The sequence below is a fragment of the Ambystoma mexicanum genome, chromosome 6q, assembly GCF_040938575.1.
Source record: "Ambystoma mexicanum isolate Mex_15411 chromosome 6q, UKY_AmexF1_1, whole genome shotgun sequence".
NCBI classification, from domain to species: Eukaryota; Metazoa; Chordata; class Amphibia; order Caudata; family Ambystomatidae; genus Ambystoma; species Ambystoma mexicanum.
In genome coordinates this window covers 1,139,771,331-1,139,798,699 of record NC_090937.1, presented here as the reverse complement: position 1 = coordinate 1,139,798,699, position 27,369 = coordinate 1,139,771,331, and the positions used below count along the sequence as shown (strand labels likewise).

General features: G+C 47.3%; 1 protein-coding gene across 3 annotated transcripts in view; it reads right to left on the bottom strand.

Moving 5' to 3' along the window:
- GUF1 (GTP binding elongation factor GUF1) overlaps positions 1-27,369 on the bottom strand; it is a 719,613-nt gene that overhangs the window by 195,094 nt on the left and 497,150 nt on the right. For all 3 annotated transcript variants that reach the window (XM_069631727.1, XM_069631729.1, XM_069631728.1), the window contains one exon: positions 9,257-9,400. In XM_069631727.1, coding sequence (XP_069487828.1) covers positions 9,257-9,400 — 144 coding nt within the window. The remainder of the gene's footprint in view (positions 1-9,256; positions 9,401-27,369) is intronic.

Genomic DNA, 27,369 nt, shown 5'->3' with positions numbered 1-27,369 from the left:
TGGCCAACTCGCCTCATCAGTCTCTCACCCCCTCGCTCATGTGCTGTCGACACTCTCTCCTAACCGAGGCCAGCAGCCTACCCACCTTATCCATCTTCGAGTGCTGCTTAGCAACATACCCAGAGTATACATGATCGTTCAATCTCTCCCTTACTCCATTGAAGTGACTCGTGGCTTCGGCGACTACTCCCGCGAAACCTCCACCAGCCCAATCCTGTTCCAAAGAGACCACCTTATGTTTGAGACCCAGAACTTCAGCCGTGAGGTCAATCCATAACCCAACCTTTGCTGATATGCAGATCCCCTTACTGAACACCTTCATGGCCTCGCCACTCAGTGGATCTATTCGAAGGAGAGCCCCAGTTGTCATCTAGGATCTGATGGATCTAGATCCCCAGAGAGGCCCTAAATGCACCATCCGCCAACATTTAGTTATCAAATCTCCAACTGGGAATGGGCAGTTTAGCCCTCTGTCGCGCAAGCCCCAAGTGTAGCATCTCATGGGGCCTCATCCGAATCTTGCCGGTCCGGAAACAACGGTTCCGGTAAGCTTACAGGCACTGTTGTTTGCGGACCGGCAATGTACAACTCTGATGGGTGGGTGCCCTCCCCGCCCACAGAGGTTCACGGAAGCACTGGCATCGTTTTTACCGGTGCTGGTGTTTCCGCGGTTCCCATTCCCATAGAGTCCTGTGGGACTCTATGGGAATGAGTAACAACATTTTACCGGCGCATTACTTTTCCGGCCGCCGGGGTTGCAATACCCCGGTGTTACTGGCTAGTCAGGTGCCAGTAACTGTTTACGGGTCCGGCAGCTACCTGCCAGTTTTACCGGTACGGTTACTGCCAGACCATAATGACGCCCATGGTCTGAGAGAGTACTATCCAGAAATGCCACTGTCACGACCAGTCCCACGTTTCTCCTCCCCCACAAAGGCATAGCCCATGCGCGAGTAAGACCGGTGCACTGCCGAATAATAGGAGAAGCTGCGCTCCTCGCTGTACCGCACCCACCATACACCCCACAGACACAGATCAGCAACAATTCTCGACAAGGCCTTAGTCGTCGTTCCCCGGGGTCTCACCCTCATGCTCTCGACATCTAGCACACAAACAAGCACAAAGTTGAAATCTCCAGAGTCCAATGAGCCTGGCATCCAACTATCAAGTCCTGCATTCTATAAAAGAAATTCAGCCTGTTTCACATCCCAAGCATAGGTCCCAAGCAGAAATATAGAGCGCCCCAACATATCCGCTACAACGGCCACATACCTTCCTTTTGTGTCTACCATAGACTGCGTAATTCCCAGACCCACAGATGCTCTGAGCCACAGAAGGATCCCCCTGGAATAGGAGGAAAAGGTCGCCCCAATTACCCTGCCCTTCCATTTCGCTCCCACCATCCCACCCGTGTGCATCAAGGTGAGTCTCTTGAAACACAGCCACGCCCACTTTACGTCTAAGTACGAGTGGACCTTGCTCCTCTTCACCACATTGTTAAGTCCCCGACCATTCCAACTGATTACATTTAGAGAAGCCATCAACTAGTCGCCCTTCCTCCAACACCCACTCTTCCACAGATGCGAACATTATCGAGACCACCATATGCATGAAAAGCTACCCTGGAACCAGAACAAACCCAATAAACACCCTCCCTCCCCACCCGCCACCCCTCGCCCAAAACCCTCAACAGTGGTGCACCTCAACACCCGTCCAAAAGGCCTCAGCGTACCCCACCGAAATAAACCTCAACCTGGGATGCTGCCCTAAACAGCCAAGCATGGCCTAACAAAACCAACTGCATGGGCAAGAGGCAGAACACTGCGGTGAGCCACCACCACCAGAGAACCCCTCCTCCTCAACTCCCATATAGAACAAAACACTACAGTCCCCTCTTCAGCCTAGCATCATCAGGATTTCCCCAACAACCCTCAGCTGGTGCCCACCAAGGTGTAGGAGCCATCCTCCCAGTCCCACGTGCAACGCATCACACCATGGCCTCCTACCCACAGCCCGACCCTCCAAAATGAAAGAGCCATCATGACAAGCCCCTCTCCCTCACACATACCAGTCTCCTCCTGTCCCCTTCGAGGCCCTGGACCGGACGATCTGCAGGGCCATCCATCGATCAGGCCCCCGCCCTCCTAAATTGCGACCACTCCCTCAGGGCCAGTGTGCTATCCTCGTCCACACAAATCCGTCCGGTCAGCATCAGCAGTTGCATGCACCGCAGGCCGGAGAGTCGCCCCCCTGGGACGGACCAGTTTTGCCACTACCCCCACTTCTGGCACCATTTCAATCCGTAAGTCTGACATTCAGCCAGTCCTAGACCTCACCTGGTTTGTGAAAGAAGAGTCCATCAGCCAGCACTTTCAATTTGGCAGGAAATAAACATTATATACTTAAGGCTTAGCTCCCTCAGACTCCTCCTCCCTGCGTCATATGACGTGTGCTGCCTTTGCACCTCTTAAGCAAAGTTCGGGAAAACCAAGATGTTTGCAGCACCCACAGTATAGACTGAGCATAGTCTAGCATCTTGGAGAATAGCACACCTGTCCACAAAATTCAGCAGCTTCGCCACAAAGGCCTGCAGAGGTGCCCCTACATGTGATCTAATACCTGGCACCCTGTGTGCCGTTTCAATTGAGAACCACATTGAGAGGCCGTTAATTTTCAAGGTGTCCACAAAGAGATTCTCCAAGTAAAGCTCCATACTAGCACCCCCCCCCTTCAGTCACACCAAGAATCCTAACTTATTCTACATGGAGCGGCCCTCCGCGTCCTCTGCCTTTTCCTCCAATGATATTGTAGCTGCTGTGAGGGCATGGAGCCTTGACTGCAACACCATCACAGTGTCCTCCACATCCCCAACTCTCCGTTCCACCTCTGTCACCCTCTCCCCCTTCTTCAGATCCATCCTAACTATTGAGAACTCGACAGACACTGTCTGAACCTTATTCTCCAGAGAAGACATGGACACCTGAATCGCCTACAGTAACCTTCCAATTGTTATGGCGCCCTCCCATCTGGACAGGATCTGTTATGATTTCGGGGGATATCCTGGGTGGCGAGGCCATCTTGGTGGGGCTCTCTATTGCCACCCTCAGGATCTTTATCATTTTATTTAAAGTGCACACCCAGCTCGAGAGCAGCAGAGTGCTGTACAGGGTGTGGGAAGCCAGAAATTGCAGCCAAAATGGTGAACAGCTACCCTTTTACAATGCCAATCTGCAGGCCCAGCTGGGCCAATGAAAGCAGGAAATCCAGAACAGAGGCTGTTTCACAGGTCAAAGGGTCCAGACCTCTCTCCCAATAACTAACTGAAAACATGTAATCTGCAGTTATATAGAGACTTGATGGCTGACCTCTGACCATTCAGGAATGTCGTCCAACATTTACTAAACCTTCTACTTTAACCGTTCAGCAACCAAGCATGAATGTTCAGGCTGCTCAGGCTTGGATGAGGCACCGGCCCCCTGAGTGGGAGCGTAGGGCCACCCTTTACCAGGAGGTCCGGGAAGGGTAGGTGGACATGTCCAGAAGATTCGTCCTCCAGTCCCAGCCCTGAGGGATCAGTGTTAACATGAACCAAAACTTTTACAGTCTCCTGAGAACTAGGTGAATGACCAGGATCGGTAGGAAAGCAAAGTATTTGGACATTCTAATTTTCAACCAATGCATCTTCTAAGGTCCCTGTGGAGGATATTCCCTGGGGCAAAACAACTCGCTCTTCCCTTTCACACTACAAGCAGAGAGGTCCACTTGAAGATTGCCTCAAAAAGGCAAAGCTCTCCTCTAGAACATCCTGGCACAGGGCCAGCTCATGCAATGCCAAAGTCTGTCTGCTCAAAGCCTTATCTCTGAAGTTCCCTATCCTGGAAAGAGAGGCAGCCATCAGAGAAACATTGCTCTCCAGAGCCAGGAAACACAGATGCACTGCTTCCCTGCACAGAGGCAATTACCGAAAAACCATCCCACTTTATGCAGTAGAGCAGGGCCGCTGTGTTGTCCGTCGTGACCAACACACACTTGCCTCTCATAGAGGGGAGGAAGGCAATCAGGGCCCATCTGATAGCCTGCAGCTCCAGCAAACTGATGCATTGGCAAGCATCCATCAGGGGCCAGATGTCGCTCAACGTGATGTAGCAGTTGAGGGCCCAGTTCTTCAAGGAGACATCCGTGAGCAGTGGCAATTGGGGCCAGGTTTGGCAAAGCAAAACCACTACAGAATATCTTCAGACACAGTGTCCTAGACCTGCAACATGTTTGACATATTGCTCTGGAACTGTGAACAATGACTCCAAATTAGCGACTTCATGCACATCTGTCCTCTGGCACCATGAGGATGCATGAGGCCAGGAATCCCAGAAGAGACAGAAAAGCTGAAGATATACCCGGCCTCTGGGACCGAAAGACGTGGACCACCTAAAGGACGTTCACTACCCGATCCTAGGAACTGGTAGTGGATGTTCCCCAACCACAAACTTTAGCTACTTCCTGTGCTTGAGATAAATCAGCAAATGGAAGTGGGCATGCAGAGACACCAACAAGTCCTGTAGCTCGAGGATAGAAGGATCAGAACTAAGGTGACCATCCTGAATTTGTCCTTGTACAAGTTCAATTTCACAAGCCTAAGATTCATGGATGGGAAGCAAGCCCCAGTATTTCTTCAGAATCAGAAAGATACCAGTACTTCTCCCATACAGTTCACAAAAAGACCAGGGGGAATCAATCCCTTCACATGGTGTCTTTGGAATATGTCACACAGTTTTTTATGTCTTCCGCAGAAGAATGACTCTTTTCTCCTGGTAATTGAAAAGTTATTTTTCGTGGCTTTTGACTTGCTGTAGGTTTTGCCACTCTCTTGGTGCCAGTAAAGTTCCACACCCTTCTCTGCTGTTCAATGGCCTCCACTTTGCCACTCCGCTGAGAAAGTTCTCCTCAGGTTCTCAAATCCCTTGTACTAGGGGTTGCAGACGTAACTCTGGTGAGCCACATTGTTGCAGTACTTTAAGAGTTGGTTAGTCTTCATGGTTTCTGTGTTCTTCCTTGTTTCGGGCACTATTTAATGTGCTACAAAAATACACTGGCTTACTATTGATGACATAGCTTGGTATGGAAGGGAGAACTACGGAATGATGGAGAGTGACATGGTTCAATGGGCTGAACCCTAGGTGACTGTCCTTGCCCCGAAGGGGGGGTAGTCCCTCCGTATGAAGTGCTCTTGCATTAAACCACCCCTGGGGGGACTATTGGGTAGCAGGGACACCTTCCTAGCCTCATGGAAAAGGCTGCCCCCCCTTGGGGAGAAGGGACGACACCTTGTGAATGTTCACACTTCCCACAGTACAGAGTACACAGTAGCCTCTGGTCAAGGAAATCCTCTTTACTTGGTTGCATGTTGCATAGAGAAAAGGTTACTAGCAGGTTATCCTGCGGCACACCCCCATTAAGCTCTGGTGAGACTGCAGCTCTCCTGCCTGTTTGTTTAATCCCGACCTGACTGCATCCTGTCACAGTGCCAACCAGCAAAACAAATTAACAGCAAACCAGGTCCAAATATAGGTAAGGCCACAGTCTTTATGGCAGCACCAGGCAAACCCACTGTTCCTGCACATCTCATACAAGCTGGTAGGTTATTACTTCTTTCATAGGCTGGGCAAGGGTACAACCACCACTTCAGATGGACCACTTGGAGGCTGGCACTTAACTATAGCTGAGAAAAGTTATTCTTGGGTTTGGTACAAAAGAAAATCCTCTTGGTTACAGGTTACATAAGATAAAGGTTACAGGTTACAAAACCGGTACAATCAGGAACATCCATCGGCCACCCTCTCTCTCAGCCAGTCTTTCATCAACTCTCATTCAGAGAACACTCAGCAGATAATATTCATCCAACATTTCACATCCAGGCACTCATGACATCACATGCATACCAAGCAGAGTAGAAGGGAAAGGCAAGTCACAGCAATACATGACAGCACAGCACAGTTGGTGCAGCACCATACATCAGTAGTACAAATACAAATAGAAATAAGTTTTTCTGTAAAGAGTGATATATAATTTGAAATCATTGTATTGTGTATTTATTGGAAGAAGGTGAATCAACGTCAGATGTTTTGTTTTTGTTGACTGAGATTTGATCTGGTAGAGATAGATTATTTTTAATAAAACCTTTTATTATTACCTCAGTATTCCTGCAACTCATTCAAAACAGAGAACAGTGTCTGAGCTAAAATTAATATATTCTTTGTTTATAATATGCACATTTAAATATCCTGAGACTTGCCTTTCCCTCTGAGCATTAAAGGAAAAGCCTGCAAGAAAAAGCATTGTATAATATGCAAAGAATAATTAGGAAACAGCGACACCACACACTCCTTGAGTCTTTCTATTTTTTGTTCTTCGTTCGATGGCTGGACTACAACTACATTTTAAGTTTTGGGCCGTCTATGGCTTCTTCTCTGAGCCGAGCTCCCAAATAAGTCAACCAGACAAATTGAAAAATAGGAAGCTCTTCTGCTTTTTTAAAATGATTTAAAAATGAACTATAATTTTTTAGGGTCAGGGGGTCAGGATCAGCAACAGTGGAATTCGAGTCATGATGGGGTACCAATTCTATGGCCCCCTTCTGCAGATAATGACAATCCTCCAAGAGGTGAGCGTCAGCAGTCAATGAAGGGCCGGAAGGAGGGTGGTCGGCCGGGTTTGAAAAAAAGGGATGCAGTAACCTTGAATACCTGGAAGGCCTAATTATCATTAGTGATGCCATGCCACTCCTTAGGAAACAGGGACAGTCTCTCACCCACTGGAGTCAAATAGATGAAGTCCAATTTATATTAGTTTGCCATTCGGGGTTTCTGTGGGGGCAGCAGTGCCAGAAAAGTTTGCTCCCTGGGCATTTCTGCCTCTAACTTTGCCAGGAGGACGGCGCTGCAGCTGCTTGCCTGAGGGTGCCAGATATCTGCCATGATGGGCAAAGGAGTTGAAGAGCCGCAACGAACTCCTGAGATTGGAGGAAGATGGCTGCTGCACATTGAGGCCTTGAATTTGGCCATGGCCTTGGAATTTCTGTAAGCATTAGTCAGCCTTACCCTCAACCAGGTTATTCCCATCAAAGTCTTCATCCAGGAGAGACCCCTCAGGACCGACCCGGTGCCCATTGCATTTGCCACACAATTAGCTGCATACAGGCTCCACCAACATCTGGAATGCAGTCAACTTCCCATTGTGCGCTAGAGAGTTGAAACTCTCCAACTCGCCAACGGCAGGTTTTTCATGGCACCAGAGATTGCATTCCAGGGCCCAAATGTGTAATTGACTTCGGCGCAAGTTGCACTTACAGACCTTTAAAGCAAAGCTTTGCCGTCATGGAATCCAACTTCTTGCTCTCCAATTAACAGGGCAAGGAGTAAAAAGTGATGGATTCAAACCCATCGTAGTGGCAGCGGCAAACTATCTGGCAACTGATGTGTGGAAAGGAAGTCCTGATTCGGGTGCCGGGTGAGGCTTTTTGGAAGGTGTTGGTCCAGGGTAGGAATCTATCCGGCTTTTTCCAAGTGGCCAAAAGGAAAGCCGCCATTGCTGGGTTGATTGGGAGCATGGTGCCATGTTACGGACCATCATCCAAGATTTCTTTAAAATCTTACTGGACCTTAGACTTAGTGGGACAAGACAATCCCAGTATCACCACTACTTTTGCTGTAGTCCTTTGGGGCGAACCATGAGGCTTACCAGGGACTGGTGTAGGATGAAGGCCTAACTCTGCGGACGTATGTAAACTACTGGCGACCTGCAGATCTGTGGCCAAATCCACCATATTCTCAGTCCACTGCAGATGGAGCTCCAACTCAAAGGCGATGGGATGCCCTTCCTCAGCAAAAATCTCAGACATATTTGATAACTTCTTCCTTTTAAGAGGGGCATTCTCTGCCTTGGGGCCAGCAGTGCTTTGCAGAAGGGGCCTGGCGCTTGGATCTCATGCCCATGAACATCAGATCCTGTGTCTGGGTATGCCCCAGTGCCAAGCAGAGCCCAACTCAGAGCCGCACTGCAACCACCTGTGACTGAACATTTTTCCAAAGTCACCAGGCGCTGGAGAAAGAATAATCGAAGATGTGGAGTCTGTGGGAGGAAGGAATCGATTAGAAATATCCTGTACATGGTGCCCAATGGTTGGGCTCTGAAGACACCATGGACTACGTTTTAAATGGAATGGTTCTCATACTACACACGTCTTACGGTTGATTTTAAACTTAAAATAATCAATCTGTTTTGGTGTAATGTTCCTGTCAGTCATCCCACTATTTAGGATGGCATTGAAAAAAACGATTTAATTAATGAACGATTGGTGAACTACAAATTCCTGTATTCGAGTTTGGTGGTAATTTGGAAGTAAACTGGCAGAATTACCACCAATCTCAATTACTGTTACAGTCACTTGGTCCCAGATATTCACAGCAGGATTACAAGTGGTGGTAGGGTGGTGCAATTTCTGGAGCATATATGATTCCATGGAGATTGCAGCAGAATTACTGCTGGCAGTAATTCTGCCTCAGCAATTTCACTAATTTTGGCAGCAAGGTGGCAGATTCAACTCCAGCTTTTTGCTGGAAGTAAATCCATCACTTCACTGCCAAGCTCATAGTAAAGTAGTGCGGCGGTAACAGAATTACTGGTGCATTACTGCACCACCGAACTTGCAATGAGGCCCAATGTGTCGACATACACCAAACTAAGGGCCTCATCACGAGTTGGGCGGTAACTCCGGCGCTGTTAGCGCCGGCGCTAATAGCCCTACCGCCAAACCCGCCTGGCGCTATTCGCGCCGGATCACGGGTTTGGCAGAAGGGTTATTGCCCATTCCCCATTGGGCCCAATCGGGAATTCCTCATTCCCCATTGAGTCCAATGGGGAAAATTTGCGCTATTACCGCCGGCAGATTTCACGCCGGCGGTAATCGTGGCGAAATTCGGCAATTTTGCAGCAGATTTCCCCCCAGCTCAAAGCTGGGGAGAAATCCACCAAAGACATGATCTGGCAGACCTTTAAATGTGGCGGTAATAGCGCTACCGCCACATTTAAGGGTTACCGCCAGACTTGTGATGAGGCCCTAAATATGGTGTGCCTATAACCAGCATTTGATGCTTATAGAAGAAGGTATTCAGAAAGCTTGGATAAGATATCACTGAAGTTCACGATTAATAGGAATAATGGCAAAGCAGGATCTCAATGGAAAGCATCCATGACTACAAACCTGGCAGAGACTCATTATTTTTCCGATGTGGTCGTCAGGCGTAATGATGGTTCCCAGAACCATTGGCTCTAAATATTCAGACACTTGGGACTTTTCTGGAAACTCCATCGGATTAACAACCGTAATGACTTCATTTCTGTATTCCTGCCAAAGGAAACCCAGAGGTATGTTTGTGAATGATCATAGGCACAAAGGTTTAAGTATTGAAACTGACCAGCTCTACAAAATTTTCACATGTCATTGGACCATTTCCAAAGCCATATTTGTATTATTTTATCTATTGCTTTAAATAGCTCTGCTAATGAAACTGGTTACTGAATATGGCAAAAACCTAATCCAAATGGCAAATGTAAATTTAATTGTGCTAAATATGCAAACATTAGAAGGACATTACAGAAGACATAGGTGAACATGAAAAATAAAATACAAAAATGATGTGCACTGCGGTACATGTCATCCACATTTGCAATAACAATTGACAGGCGATACAAACCTTTTGCTCTGATACAATGCCATGCGCCTCGGCAAGACAGACAGACAGACACACATACACACACACTTTTGCCACCATTGCTAATATGACTTAATGCAAACTAATGGCAGCTCTCCTCACCGTCTTACCCCTATTGTAGAATATCTCTGCTGACCCAAACGTCGTAGCAAACTATTGTCCAGTTTCTCTCCTTCCTTCTCCAAGTACCTTCAGGATAATGGCGTTGGCGATCCATTTCAATCTGGCTTCCATAGTAAAAACTCCACTCGTGCATGTATCTGTCTTGCTCTCCAATGCTCACCCACTCCAAGCTCTCTTCTATACTCATCCTTTTAGACATTTCTGCAGCTTTCAACACAGTCAACCACTCGTCTCCTTCTCACTCTCACGGATCTTGGGTTCCAAAAATCTGCTCCTGCCTGGATCAACTCCTACCTGCAAGGTTGATCATTTAAAATCTCATGGAAATCGCAAACATCTGACTCCACCCTCCTCCCTGTCAGCATCACCCAAGGATCAGTCCTTGGACCTCTGCTCTTCACCCTCTATACATCTGCCACAGGAAGACTTCTCATTCTTTGGCTTTCAAAATCACCTTTTTGCTGATGACACCCAAATATTTTTCGCATTTCCCTCCTTCCTCCCAGCCATCTCTGAACAGAGCACGGACTGTCTCACTGCAATTTGTCACTTGATGGCTCTCCGCTGCCTCATGCTGAACTCTTCAAAAACGCAAGTCATCTTTCTCCCGGCTTCCAATGACAACCCCTCCCCTCTCCCATTTTCCTTCTCCCGACTTTCTTTCTCCCTCACCAAGGCTGTGCATCTTGGGATCCTCTTTTATAGTGATCTACGAATGCAACAATTCATCACTGCCTCTGCTGCTTGTATTAGCCTACTCATAATTCAAAGAAATTGTACATTTCTTACTAACCGCTCTACAAAAACTCTAATCTTCACTACCATGCTCAGCAAACTTGGCTACTGCTCAAGGCATACCTTGTCCATCCCATTTAGTCTTTCCTCCCTCTAGACCAAGTCCTCAATTTTGCTGCCAGCACTCTACAACCTACTCAGATACTCACCCACTTGTACCTACCGGCATGGTGGTCGGCTTTCCATGCAAAACCGCTCTATTTTCAAGTTCCTTCTCCTAGTCTACAAAGCCCTCAACAGTCTTGCCCTTCAGTATTGTCCGACTGCATCTCACCATCTCGTTCCCTCCCGATCCTGCTCTGCACTCAATCTCACCATCCCATACCCTCTCCCTGTGCCTTTTCTCGCTATCGCTCTTTCTCCCTGCTCGTCCCGCTTGACTGAACCCCACAGCCCATAACAATCAAAGCCAGCCCAAATGTGGATTTCTGAAAAAGCCTTGGCAGAAAAGGCATAGCCAAGTTGAACAGTGTGTACTATACAGTATCTAAGCAAGTCCTGATCAGGATATATTAGGACTAGCATGAAAGCTGTGGAAAAACATTAAAGAGAAATGGAAACCTGGCAGGAGAATACACCAGGTATCTAAGTAAGATATAGACTAACAGCCAGGTTGTTTTGTGTGGTTAATAAAAAGAAACTTGAGAAACTGACATTCTTGAAAATGCAAGAGAGAGTAAATAGAAATCCAGGGCCAGGGAACCACCCTCTGGAACAAGGAACTCTGTCCTTCTGGACCCTGTTTGTGTTGGAGTTACGCATTATCTTTTTGAACATTTGTGCACTACTAAAGGCCAAATACCAATTTCCTTTTCACCTTGGAGTTGGTTTTCCTAGATGTGATAGTACTTTGGACACAGGACTGTTTGCTTTGGACATCTTGACATTGGACAGACCTTTATTCTTGGTTTTCAGTAGGGAAACGGCTCTCAAAGTAGGGAGGCATTTTCCAACCCCCTTTTACCATGAATTCCCTGTGTCTGCGTCTCATTCCTGGCTCCGCACCGTTGTTTTATCTTTCATTTCCTCAATGGCTCTGGTTGAATGCATAGTTCCCAACTGTTCGGGAGTAATACCGCGTTGCAGCAACTCACCCGTGTGCTTCTAGGGGTCAACCCAGTTGTTACTGAGCCCACAAACTCTACGACGACACAATAGGACCCATCATCTGGGATCTGAGCAGTAGCCACCTTTTCTTTTTGTTTTTATTTTTTCAGGAACTAATTGGCTCTTAAATTAACCAGCAAATTAGTGCCTATTGTATACTTAGTAGAGGAATTTTTACAAATGTAGTTTTCTTTCGCAACTAATGATACATCTGTCTTCTTCAGTTGCGTATAGATTCTGCAGGAATTTTCTGGAGCATTTCCTATTGTTGTTACAGCCATTCTTTGATATTTTTGTGGCCATTTGGGGCCTCAGAATAGGTAGAATTAATTGTACATCTAGAGCGCTGACCACATCATTTTGTGCAAAAGTCCCTGGCATAAGTCGGGAATGCGACATTGAAAACTCTTCTAAATTGTTAGGGCCAGAGGCACTAGCCACTTGATCTTGCAAGATCCCTTTCATTGCTTGTAAGGCAATTTTGATCTCAATCAGTTGTAATGTATGCGCTGAGAGTTCCAATTTGATGTTATTGTGCAAGGTAATAAAGGCACTGATGACCATATTTAAGGCAGAGATTCAGGGGCTGCTAATTTCACCTTATCTTCTAAGTCCTGAAAAGTGTGATTAAGACCCTGAGATGGGAGGTTTGACTTCCCGAGAAGAAAGTCACTATACAAAGTAGTATGGTGTTCAGTCGTAAATGAAGATCATCCAAGTCTAAGCCTTCATTCCCTTTCTCGTCGGTACTCCCTTTTAATATAACTTTGTTGTGGAGCTGATTTGTACTTCTCGATGATCATTCAACAAAACTAATTTTAAGATACTGCCGCTGTTGATAAAGTTACTTTCTTATTGCGAGGGTGCTCGATTTTTATTACTTAGACGACTTCTGTGCTCGAGCCGACAGAAGGAAAGAAGTCTTGGATATTCTTTTGGGTGGTGACTTGACTTGTTAATATTTTTAGGCTGACTCACATCAGTTTGCTCGATTTCCAGTTTTTGTCTGGCGTCAATATCAGTTTCAATCGAAAAGCTAACACACACTAAAGTTAATAAGCAGTCGTCTGGGACCGACTTCTTAAATCGTACATGATGATAAGTTACAGGTAGAACAAATGACTATTACTCACAGAACAGTCCCAAATTCTCACAGCAACATCCACCAATGCGGACACACAGCTGTGCGATTTGCACGTTCAATGTTTTGGAAGCCCAAGGGGTGGGGGTTACACCACCCGCTTGCAAGAAAGCAAGTAAGACTTCCAAGAGCTGCACCATCCATCAACATGTACTGCCAGATTGCAGATAAACACAGCCGCTCACTTCGCCCATTTATGTTAATTACTTCATCGATTCACATGCACTGCATTTATCAATGAAATATGTGTTGTAATGTCTTGCATTTCTACTTCCTTATTATATACTAATGTGGTTTTTCAAAAATGTCAATCAGTACAGTGATACATTCAACTGTAGAGCAAGAGCTGGCATTACTGTGTGCTGTGCAATGGGGCTAATTTGTGTTCTCCAGCATTGGATATTTCATTGATTCACTTGCTGTAGAAAATGTGACTATGAAAGATACAAATGCTGGAGGACAGGAATTGCAGGCAAGTAACTTATTCATAAAGTTCCCTTGTGAGTTCTCAACAGGGGAGGCTATTCCAAAATCGAATTGCGTTCCGTAACATCTTTTCTCCTCCTTTAAATTCAGCATTGTCCCATTATGGCTCGGGCAGTTTTAGTAGCTTTTGAACATGTATTGGTACCGACTAAAATTCAGTATCCCAATTGAGCACTCGTGTCTTTTCTCAATCGAATTCATCATTAATGTGGCTTGTAGGTTCCTTGCACGAATGCGTGATTACACACAAATAGCATCAGCGAGCGCTCAATGCACTGAGCTAACTTACTGGCCTCTAATTTTGTTTGTCATTGTGAATCCCAGCTGTTATGCAAGTGCTCATGGGCTTTGCAACAGGGGGGACTCAGAGTTAAGATGATAATCACTTCCCACATCTGCTGAATTTCAAGGGTTTTGTTATGTTAAATCTGATCACCTTAACTGTCCCTTAACTAAAGTTTTTTCAGTTAATTTCAAGCTTTTTTTATACCAGTTTATTCAAGGGCCAGTGGCCTTTGGCTGTGCCTAGTGTTCATATTGCACCAATAGGTTTCTTTGGGGCTCACTAGCGACGGTCTTCGGCCACTGTACATGTTGCACCAATAAGTTACTTTGGGCCCGCTAGTCATAAACATAAATGTTTCCAATCCCTTCCTGTTCTCTTGGTATTCCCCCGATAATTGCAATGAACTTCAGATACAGCAGTAATGAACTACTCAAGCCTGCAGCATTCCCCCGATAACCCAAATATGTTAGAACTGTAACTGCTCCCCAGACTACACCCAACACTTTGCATAGAGCAACGAAAAAAAATTGCGTTTTTTTTATTTCTGAAAAGCCTCTCCTGCAAACTACCATGGGGATATAGCTACATTTTTGGGAGAAGGGGGCACCACCTTCCCTGTCAAATTTTAAAACCTACTGGACGGTATATACGCAAACCTGTCCCAGAAAGTAAGTCAACGCTTTGTGCCCAAGTTTATTATGTCCAATTCCATTGAGTGTTTTTTTTCACTTCCGCTTCATAACATTTCGATTTTTTCTCTACTGGAAAATCAATGGGAGTAGGAAGAACACAGCTTTTTTAGCTTTCTTAATAACTTTTTCATTTCTTACCGAATCTTTCCCACAATATCCAGTCTGGGGGGACCCGTGGCAAACTTTTGGTTTGGAAAATGTCATTAAATCCGTCCACCTATTAGCAATAGAAATTTCGGATTTCCTATGGCTCATGAAACTGACCCCAACTATAGGGTTCCGGAGTTTTGTATCTTTTCTTAGTGACCATTTGATGTTGCCTTCAATAAATGTGCTGGTTTTACTGGTGCATTTGCCAAAACTGCATTGTCCACAAGGGAAGTGGATCAACACTTTAGGTAATCCCCCACATTTTCTTTATTTTTATTTAATTGTGATACAATTTTTACACAAAAAAACTCCACTCGTCAAAAATCAGTTTTCACTTTCATTACTTCTTCAAATGTCCACATCTGTTTTAAGACTCAGCTGTGCTCAACTTCCACAGATATCCTTAAATCCCTTTAGTGACCGTTTTGTACTCCTGTACAAGTCCGATTTGTTTGAAAAAGAAGACCACGGCATCCGCCCATTCAGTTTCCTCCACACCCATCAATAGAGACCACCATGCTTCGTCCTCGACTGTAGTTGAGGTTCCTAAAGGTTTCATTAAGTAAGTTTCCCTTGCTTCTTTGGTACCCTTGCACACCAGCAAGAGATGTCAAATTGATTACAGCTGGTAAGAATCGACACTTATTCGATGCGGAGACACCTCTTCTAAACTGGATCTTGTTAGTCTTTAAAAGATTCAGTCTGATTCTGAAGAAAGAGTGGCACAGACGTTTGTCAGGGAATTTTTTCAGATAACCTCTGACATCATTAATTCTTTTAGGGACATAAGGGAAGTTCTGAGTTAGTTTGTAGGACGCTGTCTTGTCTTGTGTTCTAATCCAGTCCAGTTCGACCAGTTTTTTCCCCACCTTCGTAGGGTTTTGTATTAATGTGGCCCTCGTCAGGGCTACCTCATCGAGGAGATTTGCACAGCCTTCAGCCAAGATTACTAGTGTTTTGTTTTTTCCACTACCTAGTTCTTTGCTCAAGATCTCAAAGACCGGCGCTGTAGGTTCCATGATAACTTTTCTAAAGAGCATCATGGTATTCCTCATCACAGTCCCCTTCAGAAAGGATAGGCATAGTTCTTGTCTTATTAGACAGATTGGAACAGACAACAGAAGTCCCAGCACTTTCTTCCAGAATAGACCTTCTAGTCTATCCAAAAGCTGGCTTGGGATTTGTGGCATAGCTTCTGTTCTGCACGTTATGCACAGAACTACCTTGGCCTTGCAGAAGGTTAGGACCGGGATCATGGAGTAGTTGCCGAACTTCCTGTCGATCATCCTGGCTTGAGATGTTATTTTGGCTATTGATGTCTCCTGCATTGGTAGTTCTATGATGCTGTTACTTAGTGTAACTCCCAAATATTTGAAGCTCTTCACAACTTCAATTTTCTCGTTCTCCACGTTCCATTTCTCTTTGTTTGCTGTTCTGGTTGATGTTTCGAATGCCATGATCTTGGTTTTGCTCTTATTTAGTTCGAGGTCCTTCTCTTAAGTATTTAAGCAGGCTGCTGAGTTGTCTTTGTAACCCTACCGTTTTTTCGATCTTGTTGGCCGTATTCAAGGCTTCCTCACACATTGAAGGGCTCCTGGGAGCATTCCACTGGTAATGGGGTCAGTGGACAGACTCTTCTCCATAGGGGTTGTCAGGTTTAGGCCCACAATCAAGCCCCCCCCCCTCACCCTCCGGTGGGTGGGTCCCTTTTTGATTGCCAACATTCTGGTCAAGACCCATGGTCTCCATTCCTATTACCTGCATGGGTGGAGCGGGGTGAGTTGTATTAGAAGGGGGTGGGGGTTCCCCAAAATGCCATCTCACTGGCGTTTGATACTAGTAGTTTATCCGGCGATGCCTGTTTCGATTCCTCCTCCCCCTGAGGACTTTTGTATGTTGACTCTGGCGCAATGAAATCTTCTAGCGCCACCCACCTCTCCAATAGCTCAACGTCCGGAATTTCCTTGAGAGGCAGGACCATGCTTTCTCCCTTTTTCACGAAAAAAATCAGCCACAGGATTATAAATGTTGGGCTTGTTTAATTTGTTCTTGTGAGATGTGCCTCGATAGTAATGTTTCGTTAGGTGTTTACCTGCTTTCATTTTCTTTTGCTTTGAGACAGTTGTTGCGTGTTCTTTTCTTTTTACAATTTTCCTTCCCTCAGCGTTGATATGCAGCCAGCAGGAGGCAAACTCTTCACTTAAGGGTTCAGCCCCTTTAGCCACCTTCCCCTTTCCCACCGAGGCCACGCAAGCTGCCTTTCCTTTCACCCCCTCTGCAGCTGGCTCCTCGCGCTCAACCAACAGGGCTGCGCTTGGCTCCCCCTCCTCCTCCTCCCACACTTCGTCGCTCGGGCAGGTGGCGGCGTCACCCACACTCCCCATCCTCGCACAAGCCAGTCCCAGCCTCCAAAAGCAGCCCAGGCTCCTTTCCCCGCTCCTCCGCCGCCAACAAGCCCAGCTCCACGCCACTGCCAGGCACGTGGACCTCAACTGCCATGGTCCTCAAGGGGAGATGTGGCACCGCGGCACATGACGGCTGCAGAGAAATCGCATCCAACGCTGGCGGCTCCCCAGCAGTCCCAAAACCTCGTCGGCTGGCAGGCCCCCAGGCAGCAACACCCCGGGTGACCCCACCAGAGGTCCCCCCGGCAAGGTAAGCAGGGACACATGATGCGCAATTTAATTTTCCCTGCCGGCTGGCTTAGGGTGTCCCAAACTTTCTGCGGATCTGTTGGTCCTATCACTGTGTTGTTTTAGGGCTTTCAGTGCAGTTGCGCAGGCAGCAATTGCTGGTTCGTTTTACGCATCTATGTCACTGTAATCCTCCAGTCCCCCTTCCACCATTGTCTCCTTCAGCCCCCTCCGCAGTGGCAATGGCGTGAGACCCCCACCAAAGTCAAATGCGGATCCCCGAAGTAGGGTGTTTGAAAAAGTCGGGGGAAGGGGGGGCGCTGGCCGCCAATTTATTAGGAGAATGCATGGAATTATTTGCGTTGTTTGCATTACTGTTTAAGGGCTTTAGTACCGGTGCACGCGGTAATCTACTTCTTGCTGTTAGGGAGGGGGGGGCGCGGGACCTACGTCCCCCTTCCTCTTATCTCTTGTCTCAGGCAATTCTCCTGGCCCACCCAAGGCCCCATTTTCTTTTTCCTCATTCTCCTTTTCCTGTGATGAAGCTCCATCTCGACGGAGTCGGGCGCTTCTTAAGCGGCGATCCTCGGGCTCCTCCACTGCTGTCCTGCCTGTCATGACTGCTGGATTGCACCACTCCGCGCCCGCTCTGCGGTCAAACTGGGTTTTTAACGCTTGCACCTCCCAGTCAGCCAGCAGAATAGGCAGGGTAGAAAGACTCTGCACAGGTACAGCCAAAGGAGTGAATGCAGGACTGCACCACTCCGCAACTGCTCAGCGGTCAAACTGGGCTTTTAACCCTTGCTCCTCCCAGTCAGCCAACATAATAGGCAGGGTAGAAAGACTCTGCACAGGTACAGCCAGGAAATCCCCCACATTGACTTGATAGTGGCTTCTTGGATGTATGCTTTTTTTTTAACCATGCACGGACTAAGGGTTTCTGAATGTTTTTTCTTTTTTCTGTTTAACGCACGCATTGGTGGCTCTTTACAAATGCCTGCCCTTCCAGTAAAAGCAAGTATTTTTGATGACAGACTAAGCGGCAAAGAAGTTATGGCTGTGCATTCTTGGCTTTGTTCTTCACTTTGTGTTCATAGTGCCTTGCTTTAATAGTACCAGGCCACTTTAATGGATCTTGTGACTAGACTCTTTTTGTCATCGCTATTAAGGAGTTGCATTTTCATCAGCGTCGATTCCTTGAATTGATCAGTTTTCTAGGTTTAGTTTCTTCTCAATGTTAGCATTCGAACAAAAGGTAATTATCCTTAAGGGCTTTTGGAGGTTGACTAGCATAACGTAGTGAGGTGTACTGATCCGCGGGTGTCTTGAATTCATCACCATGCGATATGTATAGATACAGAAATAATAGTAGCAGCTACCTTGTCAAGTCATAGCAGAGAAGCAATGGAATGCCCTCCCTCTCAACCTAAGATCAGAGGACTCCTACTGGGCTTTCCACAAAGCCCTCAAGGCAAGGCCCTCCTATCCCTTCCCGCCTCCCTGCCCGCCCACACCCCCTCTACCCTCCTCACTCTGCCTATATCTACCCCTTTCCTGGGCAGCCCCATGCCCGGCAGCCCCCTCGGCTAAGGGCCCCTTAGGCAAAGGGCGGCTCCTACGGTTGCGGCTCCCTGTGTGTCTGCAAGTGTCCGCAGGGGACGCCAGGCGCCTGCACTTCTTCTCCACCTCTCCCGGCCCACCCCATCTATTCCTGGTCACTTCTTCGCATGGTGTCTTCTCCTCACTGTGTCCCACAGTTGTGTTAACTAGGGGTTTATTTTCTCCCCCCGCAGGATTCTCAAACTTAGGTGGCCTCTGTACCTAATACGCACTCACTGTTCTGTAATGTGGTAAACTAGGACTGGCTGCTCTCTTACTGCCTGCATGCTCTCGTATCGTCTGTCCTCCTCCCCCACTCCCTCCCTCCTACTCCATGGTGCTCTCTATCTCGCCTATCTTCTCTAACTGCTTCTCTATTGACTACCCTGCTCTCCTCACTAAATCTGGTAGGAAAAAGTTTAAAAAGGACATCCTGGTCTCCAACCCAGGCCTCCCTATCGCTGACACCTACACTAGTGCATGCTCCAAGGAAACTCTCACTGACATCCTCTTTTTCGTGCCTTCGCCTGACCTATGGACCCTTCATATGGTCTCTGTGCTCTCTCCTTTCTCCTCTTCTCCCATTAATGGTGGCACCCGTTGGGATGTCCTCTTGGCCTCCTTCCACTCCTCTAAGGCCATCATTAATGTCTACGCTAACGGGACCGTCTTGGTCCAAGGCCCTCAGGCCAACCTTCACCTCTTTGATAGATGCTTCCCACGCCTCAACAACTTCCTTTCCTCTCCTGCTGTCCCCCCTCCTCTGTCCTCGGCTACCTTGCCTCTACCCTCCCTCCCTGCCCCCTCTCTTGCTCCTTCTTCTACACCTCCACAGGGCGTACCTCTGATCTGTACCCCTCCCCGGAAGTCCTTCAAGGATGGCAACCTTCTCCACATTGCCACTCTTAACTCTCGCTCTGCAATCAAGCATTCTTCTGATATCTGTCACCTTCCTGAGGAACTGGACCTTGACGTCCTCGGTCTCACTGAGACATGGTTCACGGCCAGCTCTGTCACCAGCTTTGACACACTCCTACCTGACGGCTACAAGATCCTCTCCGTGCCCAGGCCCAACCGTGCAGGGGGGGGGGGGTTGCCCTTTTCTTCCCTGAGTGGATTCCTGCCACTGTCACTCCTACGCAGTCCTAGTCCTCTTTTGAATGCCTTGTCTGCCCTCTCTCTCTCTCTCTCCTAGCCATTCCCTTACCGTGGCTACTATCTATCGGCCACCTGGTCAAATCTCCTCCTTCCTCTCTGAGTGGGCTGACCTCTCCTCCTCACTCCTGTCCTCAACCACTCAACTCCTCTTTCTTGGTGACTTCAACATCCACTTGGATGTCTCCTGTCCCCCCATGGGACTCGTTCGTGACCTCTGCGACTCTCTCTCACTCTCTATTCTCCCGTCTGGGCCTACTCATTCTGCAGGGCACACTCTTGATGCTCTGATCTCTTCTGACCTTCCCCTCTCCGTCCCTCTCTCCACTCCTCTCCTCTCTCCTGGAGTGATCACTTTCTCCTATCCTCCCACCTCACCCTCCTTACCCCATTGACAAAGCCACCCTCATCACTGCCACCCACCTTCTCGGTCATCCGACCCATGAAGCGCGTGTCAGTTGAGGCTTTCGCTGCCACCTTCGCACCCCCCACCCCCTTCGGCTGACTCCCACCCTGACACTGCCCTCTCCATGCTCCACTCTGCTATATCTGATACTCTTGATATCCCTGCCCCTGCCTGAAGCCCAAAGCCAAATGTAACTCCTGGTATGACTCGGAGCTCGTCACCCTTAAACGCAAGTGCAGGGTGGCAGAGAGGAAATGGCGTGCTTCATGTTCATCCTCTGACAAACTGGCCTGCCGCCTGCTCCAAAGGCAATACCGTCTCTCCGTTCTCTCCAAGAAGAGAGCCCTTATCCAAGCCCGCATCTCTGCGGCATCTAACAACTCGGCCGAACTCTTTAAAATCTGCAAGGAGCTTGCCAACCCTGCTGCAGTCTCTACCTCTCTTGTCCCCTCCCAGGCCCTCTGCACTGCACTTGCCTCTCACTTCATCTCTAAAACTCAGGACATCCTGTCCTCACTCTCCTCCTATCACCTCCCCCCCTCTCTTCCTGGCTCTTCCTCTGGCCCTTCTACAGCCACCCCTCCTCCCTCCTTCTCTGCCTTTCCCCTTTTTTCTGCTGACGAGGTTTCGAGACAAATCCGATCTATGAAAGTCTCGTCTAAACAGGATCACCCCTGTTCCTCCAAAACTATCAAGGACCACATCGACGCCCTGGCTCCTGCCCTGGCTGACTTTTGCAACCACTCCTTCGCCTCTGGAGTCTTCCCATCCCCCCTTAAGCACTCCCTTGTGCACCCTCTTCTTAAGAAACCCTCTTCTGACCCCTCCTGCCCGGCTAACTATCGCCCAATCTCCATCACTCCCTTCCTGGGCAAGCTCCTGGAGAAACTGGCCATCTCCCAGCTTAACCTCCATACTGAATCTGTTGGCAGTCTTCATGACCATCAATCTGGCTTCAGAGCTGCCAGAAGCACGGAAACTGCTCTCCTGAACATCCGTGAGGACCTACTCTTGAATCTTGACTCCAACACTCCGTGTGTTCTCATTCTGCTCGATCTCTCTTCTGCCTTTGACACTGTCAACCATGCCATCCTGCTCAATCGTCTCCGTGATAACCTGGGTATCACTGGTCAGGCTCTGGCGTGGCTGACCTCTTTCCTCTCCAATCGACCCTCCCAGGTCCAACTGGGGTCCTTCCTCTCTGACATCTTTTTCTCCACCTGTGGTGTCCCCCAGGGATCAAATCTCTCCCCCTGGCTGTTCAACCAGTACCTGGCACTCCTTGCCCAACGCATCGCCGCTCTCTGCCCCAACTTTCAGTGCTATGCGGACGATACCCAGCTCATTTTCAAGCTACCCTCGGCCTCCGCCTCTTCCTTCTCTCATCTCTGACTGTCTGTCTGCTATCCAGGAATGGTGTGCCGCCAATGACCTCTGCCTTAATGCCAGTAAGACTGAGATTCTACTCATCGGCACACCCACTCCCTCCTTCCCTGCAGCTCTCTGGCCGGCCTCTCTTGGCCCTCTTCCTGCTCCTACCTGCACGGCAAAAAACCTCGGGGTTATCTTCGACTCCACACTCTCCTTCTCTCCTCATATATCTGACGTCTCTAAGAAGTCACACTACCAGCTGCACCTCCTCAGAGGTATTCTTCCCTTCCTCTCCTTCCCCCAGAAGCTCACTGTCTCACGAGCCCTGGTTCTCTCAAAGCAGGACTACTGTAACAGCCTCTATCTTAATCTGCCTGCCTTCACTCTCCGCCCTCTGCAACTCATCTAGAACAGAACTGCGAGACTTGTCCTTGGCCTCAAGCCCAGGGACCGTATCTCTCCAGGACTGAAGTCTCTACACTGGCTCCCAGTGGCTGCGAGGATAAAGTTTAAAACCCTCTGCATTGTCCACAAGGCCTTCTGGGGCCTGGGGCCTAAATATCTTCAACTCTCTCTTCCTAAATATCTTCCTTCCCGAGCCCTTCGCTCATCCGTCTCCAACTCCCTCAGGGTCAGCCGCTTCTCGAAGCAACGAGTTGGGGGTAGATCTCTCTCCGCGGCAGGGGCCTCCCTCTGGAACAGCCTTCCTGCCTCCCTGAAACTTGATGAGAACCATCTACGGTTCCGGAAGCACCTCAAAACCTTCCTCTTTGCTTCTGCTTTCTCTCTCCCTCTCCCCTGCTAATTCTTCGCTGAATCTGCACCGAATCTGCAACTGGGCCACTCTCGCCGACCTCAGTCCTGGGCCCAGCCACTCTCCACTTGCACTGCCTCCCTGGCAACCCCTGCAATGCGGGACTGTCTCTGTATCCCTACAGCCCCCGTTCCCAGCACTTGTCTGCACTTACCTTGCACTTGCCACCAGCTGGCCCTATTTATTTTATTCTACTTACCTTGTACTGCACTTCCCCCCTCACCTCCCCTTGCACTTTCTCCCTTCCCTCTACCCCTGCACTTGCACGATCTGAATGACACCTGGCCTAGTAGGATCGTTGTCTGTCTTCCCCTGTTCCCCCCTCCCTGCCTCGTCGCGCCTTGAAACACTTGAAACCCTTTTGTATAGGCGCGTTACAAATGCCATATCATATCATGGCTCTTCTAAGGCCAATTGTAATGTCTGCTACCAGCATCTCGATATGCCGGTACATAGGTCTGTAACTATGTATGATTTCTGCCTATGCCTGCGTTCTTCATGCAACTGGTGAACGTAGCGCCCTGAGGGCTTGTGCGCACTATACAAATGAAAAAACAAATACAATAAATGTGAACGCAGTTTTGAACACTCAATTTGAAACAGGGATTATCCATATGGGTGGAGCTCAAACCCATTCCTTTTGGTACCTTTATTTTATATGACAGTAAAATAATGTTGCACATGTGAAGCGATTATGGAAGGCCTTCGCTGAACAATCATGGCAACGGACCACCCTAGTTGATCTTGTCAGCCCAGACACATTAAAAAAAAAGGAAAATATGAACTTGATGTGACAAAATGACTACTGATTTGCATGAGTAAATGAGTAAAGAAAAGGTTTCTAAACTCCTACTCAGCCCCACTACTAATAAACCAGAAGTAATGTTAATCAAAAGAGAATCAGGCACACCTTTGCATCTTTAAGATAGCATAGGCCAAAGACACGCTATAGGCTTCATGGGGAGCATGAGCCAGCAAGGATGTATAGAAAACCGCGATAGTACTGCGATATAAAAAAGGAAAAAAAGAAATGGCTAATGAAGGTTCTGTATAAAATAGTTTTAATCGGATAAAACATGCAAACACACTACTAAAAGCACAGACAACACACCCCTTTAAAGGAATACACAATATAAGCAGACATTTGGATGGTAGGGGCACTCTGTGTATACAGACTGCAGGCATTTGTCATTGTACCTATGTTCAAGTAATATGTTTAAAAAAAAGAAGTACAGAATAGGGTCTTAAATGTCAGAAGGGCTCTTAAAACCGAGCCAGAGGGACAGAATCACCACAGATACCCATCAATCTTGAGGATCAACAGTGTCACGCCGGGCCTAACAGTTTTCTGGCAGATCGAGACAGTGTTGAGACAGTCGAGTCAGTCACTTCCTAATGGGTGGAGTCAGTGTTGAGATGGTGGAGTCGATTCTGTGGTGGCAATGGTTTGGGTTTTCTGGAGAACAAGCAGCGGGTCATCAAGTCAGCGGCTTGAAAGTGCTTCCGATCGATTAAAAAATGTAGAATGGCAAATGCAGCTTTGTGGAACTTACAACAGCTCATAATGACTCTAAAATGGCTGGGTCAGCTTGAAAAACGGTTTGAGGTGGGAAACTGAGCCCAAGGTGGTTCCTTTGATCCTTCGTTGCTGTGATCTCAAAATTCCTTCTACCCTTCCTGGCCTGGAAAACTGCCATAGAGCACATGCAGGCCTCCTACTTCCCTTAGGCAGAGTCCTGGATACAGTGGCCAGGCAGCCATCAGGCCTTGTTCAACAGAAGGTCACATCAAGAAGTTGAGGGGAGGGTCAAGCGCCATCTTCATCTTAGTGGCTTATGACGGACTGTAACCCAATAAAGGTCAAGCAAAATCTTCTTCAGTCCAAAGACAATTCATCTAAAGGCGTTTTAATCCCATATGTATTCATTGTGGTGGAATGAATTGGTCCATTTCAAGCCTTTTGTAAGGGGCCATTCTCACCTGTTGTAACAAGAATGTCGCCGTCTAATGTCTGCTTCCACAGTGCCTGGTCTGCTTGAAGGGTGGAGGAGGCATAGGAAGTGCGTTTGACCAAGGAAATTCCAAAATGGTGGAACTCCTCGCCTGGTTGTAACTTCTCTCAAAGGCTCCTAAATCCTCCCAATCCCTGTTAGTCTTATATCAAAGAGAATCCAGATATTACCTCTCTGGAGTGATGAGCCCTTTGTGATGGCAGGGTTTCCTTTGATAAACTGGTCCACTCCTTACACCCTGGGAGCATATTTTGTGTTACAAATATCAAACAAGTTAGAGATTGCCTCCCTTTGTAGATGGCATTCTTTCACAGATGGAAACAATACAAAAATAGCACTGATCTGTGTGAGGACAGAGGATGCTTTTCAAGTGTGATCGATGAAAGGACGATCTCCAGCTTTCTGGGCAGTAGATCACCTTATATAACAAAGCTACTGGACCGGTTAAAAAATGAAAGTTACTCACCATGGTGACTAAAGTACGCATAGTCCATAGTCCCCTTTCCTCCATCCTTGTGTGCGTCCACCAACAATGAGACGGTACCGGAACCTTTGGCAGTGAAAAATTGTGTGGTAAAGCCCCGCCAAGGTTTCGCCCTCTGGCACCTCAGCTAAGTCCCGTTTGAACACATTGGACGCTTAGATACCTGGCTACTCTTAGTACATATTAGCCCTTGGCATACTAGCGGGGGAAGGCGGGTGGAACGTATGGAGGAAAGGGGACTAATGACTCAGTACTCTAGTCACTACAGTGAGTAACATTAATTACTCATACGCCCAGTCCCCTATTCCCCTTTTCTCCATCCTTGTGGGTGATTCCACCGAACAAGAACATAGGGTGGAGCTGTGATAACCAGCTTCATATCTCGGACGAAGCAAAACGGTTCTTCAGAACCGCCTGGCCAAACTCTGCATCGCGCCAAGAGCTAGTGTCCAGTGAGTAGTGTAAGTGATTTCAATCCGGCACTTCACCTAAGTCAACGACTAGTGTGTAATGCACAACTGAAAACCTTACTTATTTATTTGTGTCTAAAAGTTCTTTTATTCTGAACGATGTACCACTTATATCACGCCTCTCTCTTGGAACCCCCCCGGTCACACTGAACCAGGAATCAGGCTGGTTTGCAAAGTTAAAATATGTATTTATATATTCACAATATAATCACACTATTCTTAATGGGGCTATAATAATCACCAATGGGGTGATGTCACACTAAGCAATCTCTTTAATCACAAGGAGTAATAATGAGCAAAAACAATGCAGCACAGCAATAATACTTTTGTGGGTGGTAGTTCAAATCAAATAGCAATGTGGTTACTCTTCCCCCCTGCAGACCCCTCAACCCCCCCTCCCCCCAATATGCAATGAAGAGAGATAGGAGGAGAGAGAACAGGTTTCAGGAATGCAGAATTCTAGCAAATCTCAATCCCAATTTCCCCCCAGCAAACACAAGAGAGAAACAGAATTGATTGGCAAACTGTCAAAATGGTTTTTAAAGTTGTCTGATAATGTATTGGGTAAAACACTAAATATGGGCTAAATGAATGAAATTGTTTAAATTCTAATGGTTGCTGCTTTATATGGCTGCAGACCAACACTAGCAATGATTTGACACCAATAAGCAATGTGCAAACTGAAATTTGAGGTCGGGTGCAATGAAAAGCTATTTTACACGTGTAATATTTTGCCAAAAACGAAAATTTGCGGCAAACTTTTCCACGCGTGGTAATCGCGATCGTGGGAGAACTATAGGGATTTTGGCTCAATGGAAAGCTGTGGATGTTAGCTACAAGCAGACGTTTACATTTTGTTTCTAGCATAAAATTTGAAGAGGTTCTGGACGTTTTCGTGGAGGTCGTTTTTCTGAGATAGGTGCAACAATGAGAAACAGTGATGCGCTTTTAAAAGACAAACAGGATTTCTTTACACTAGGGAATGACTAGGAAGAAGCAAATACTACACAGGAGCACAGCCACTAGACCAGGATGCCTCTGGATCAAGTTTTTGCCTGCCTTCTTCAGATGAAATATATCAGCGCAAAGATCTGTTTAACAATACTATTACAGAAGGAAGGTAGTAGGGATGAGATAGAGAGTTCAGGCAATTCAAAATAATTCTAACAATGCAGCTCTGGATATAAGAGAGGATGGATTTGAGATAGGGATTGACTATGGATAGTACATATTCTAGTGACAGTCCTATACTATGGATACTCACTTGATAGGTTTGAATGGAACCGTCAGGGATTCCGGTCAGGGATCAGACTGCTGGGCACACCGGACTGGACAGGGTCTGCAATCAGCAAGGCACTCTGGTCACCGCACGACAGGACTGGACAGGATTGGCACAGCACGGCACAGCAAGGCAAAGGATTGGGTTTAATCTGCCCTTCTCGGTTCTGAAGATAATTATTTTGCAGGAAAGCAGTTACAGCACAGCCCAGCTGTGTCTTTGGTTTCCCCTTTAAGTTTGTGGGATTCTGGTTCTAGAAGTTTAAGGCCTAGCTGAGAATGGTTCAGCTATAGAGTGGGCCTTTCTGCTTTGCCAAGTTTCTGGAGTCTGGAGCAAGGAATATGGATGGATCTTCTTCAGGGTGCTTCGCCAGGATCAGGATAGTGGGTGGATCTGTGTGTCTTTCTAAGTCCTCAGCTTTCTCTATTTATGCATTTGGTAAAGGGGTGTGTATGCTGGATTATCCTAAGCATGCCTCCTATGTAGGCTGTAGGCTAGAATCTCCCCTCTCCTTTGATTGAAGGAGAAAACAGGGTGTCACCATGATGATGTGGTTTTAGGAGTCAGAGAATCCTCCCCTTGGCTTTTGAACATGAAAT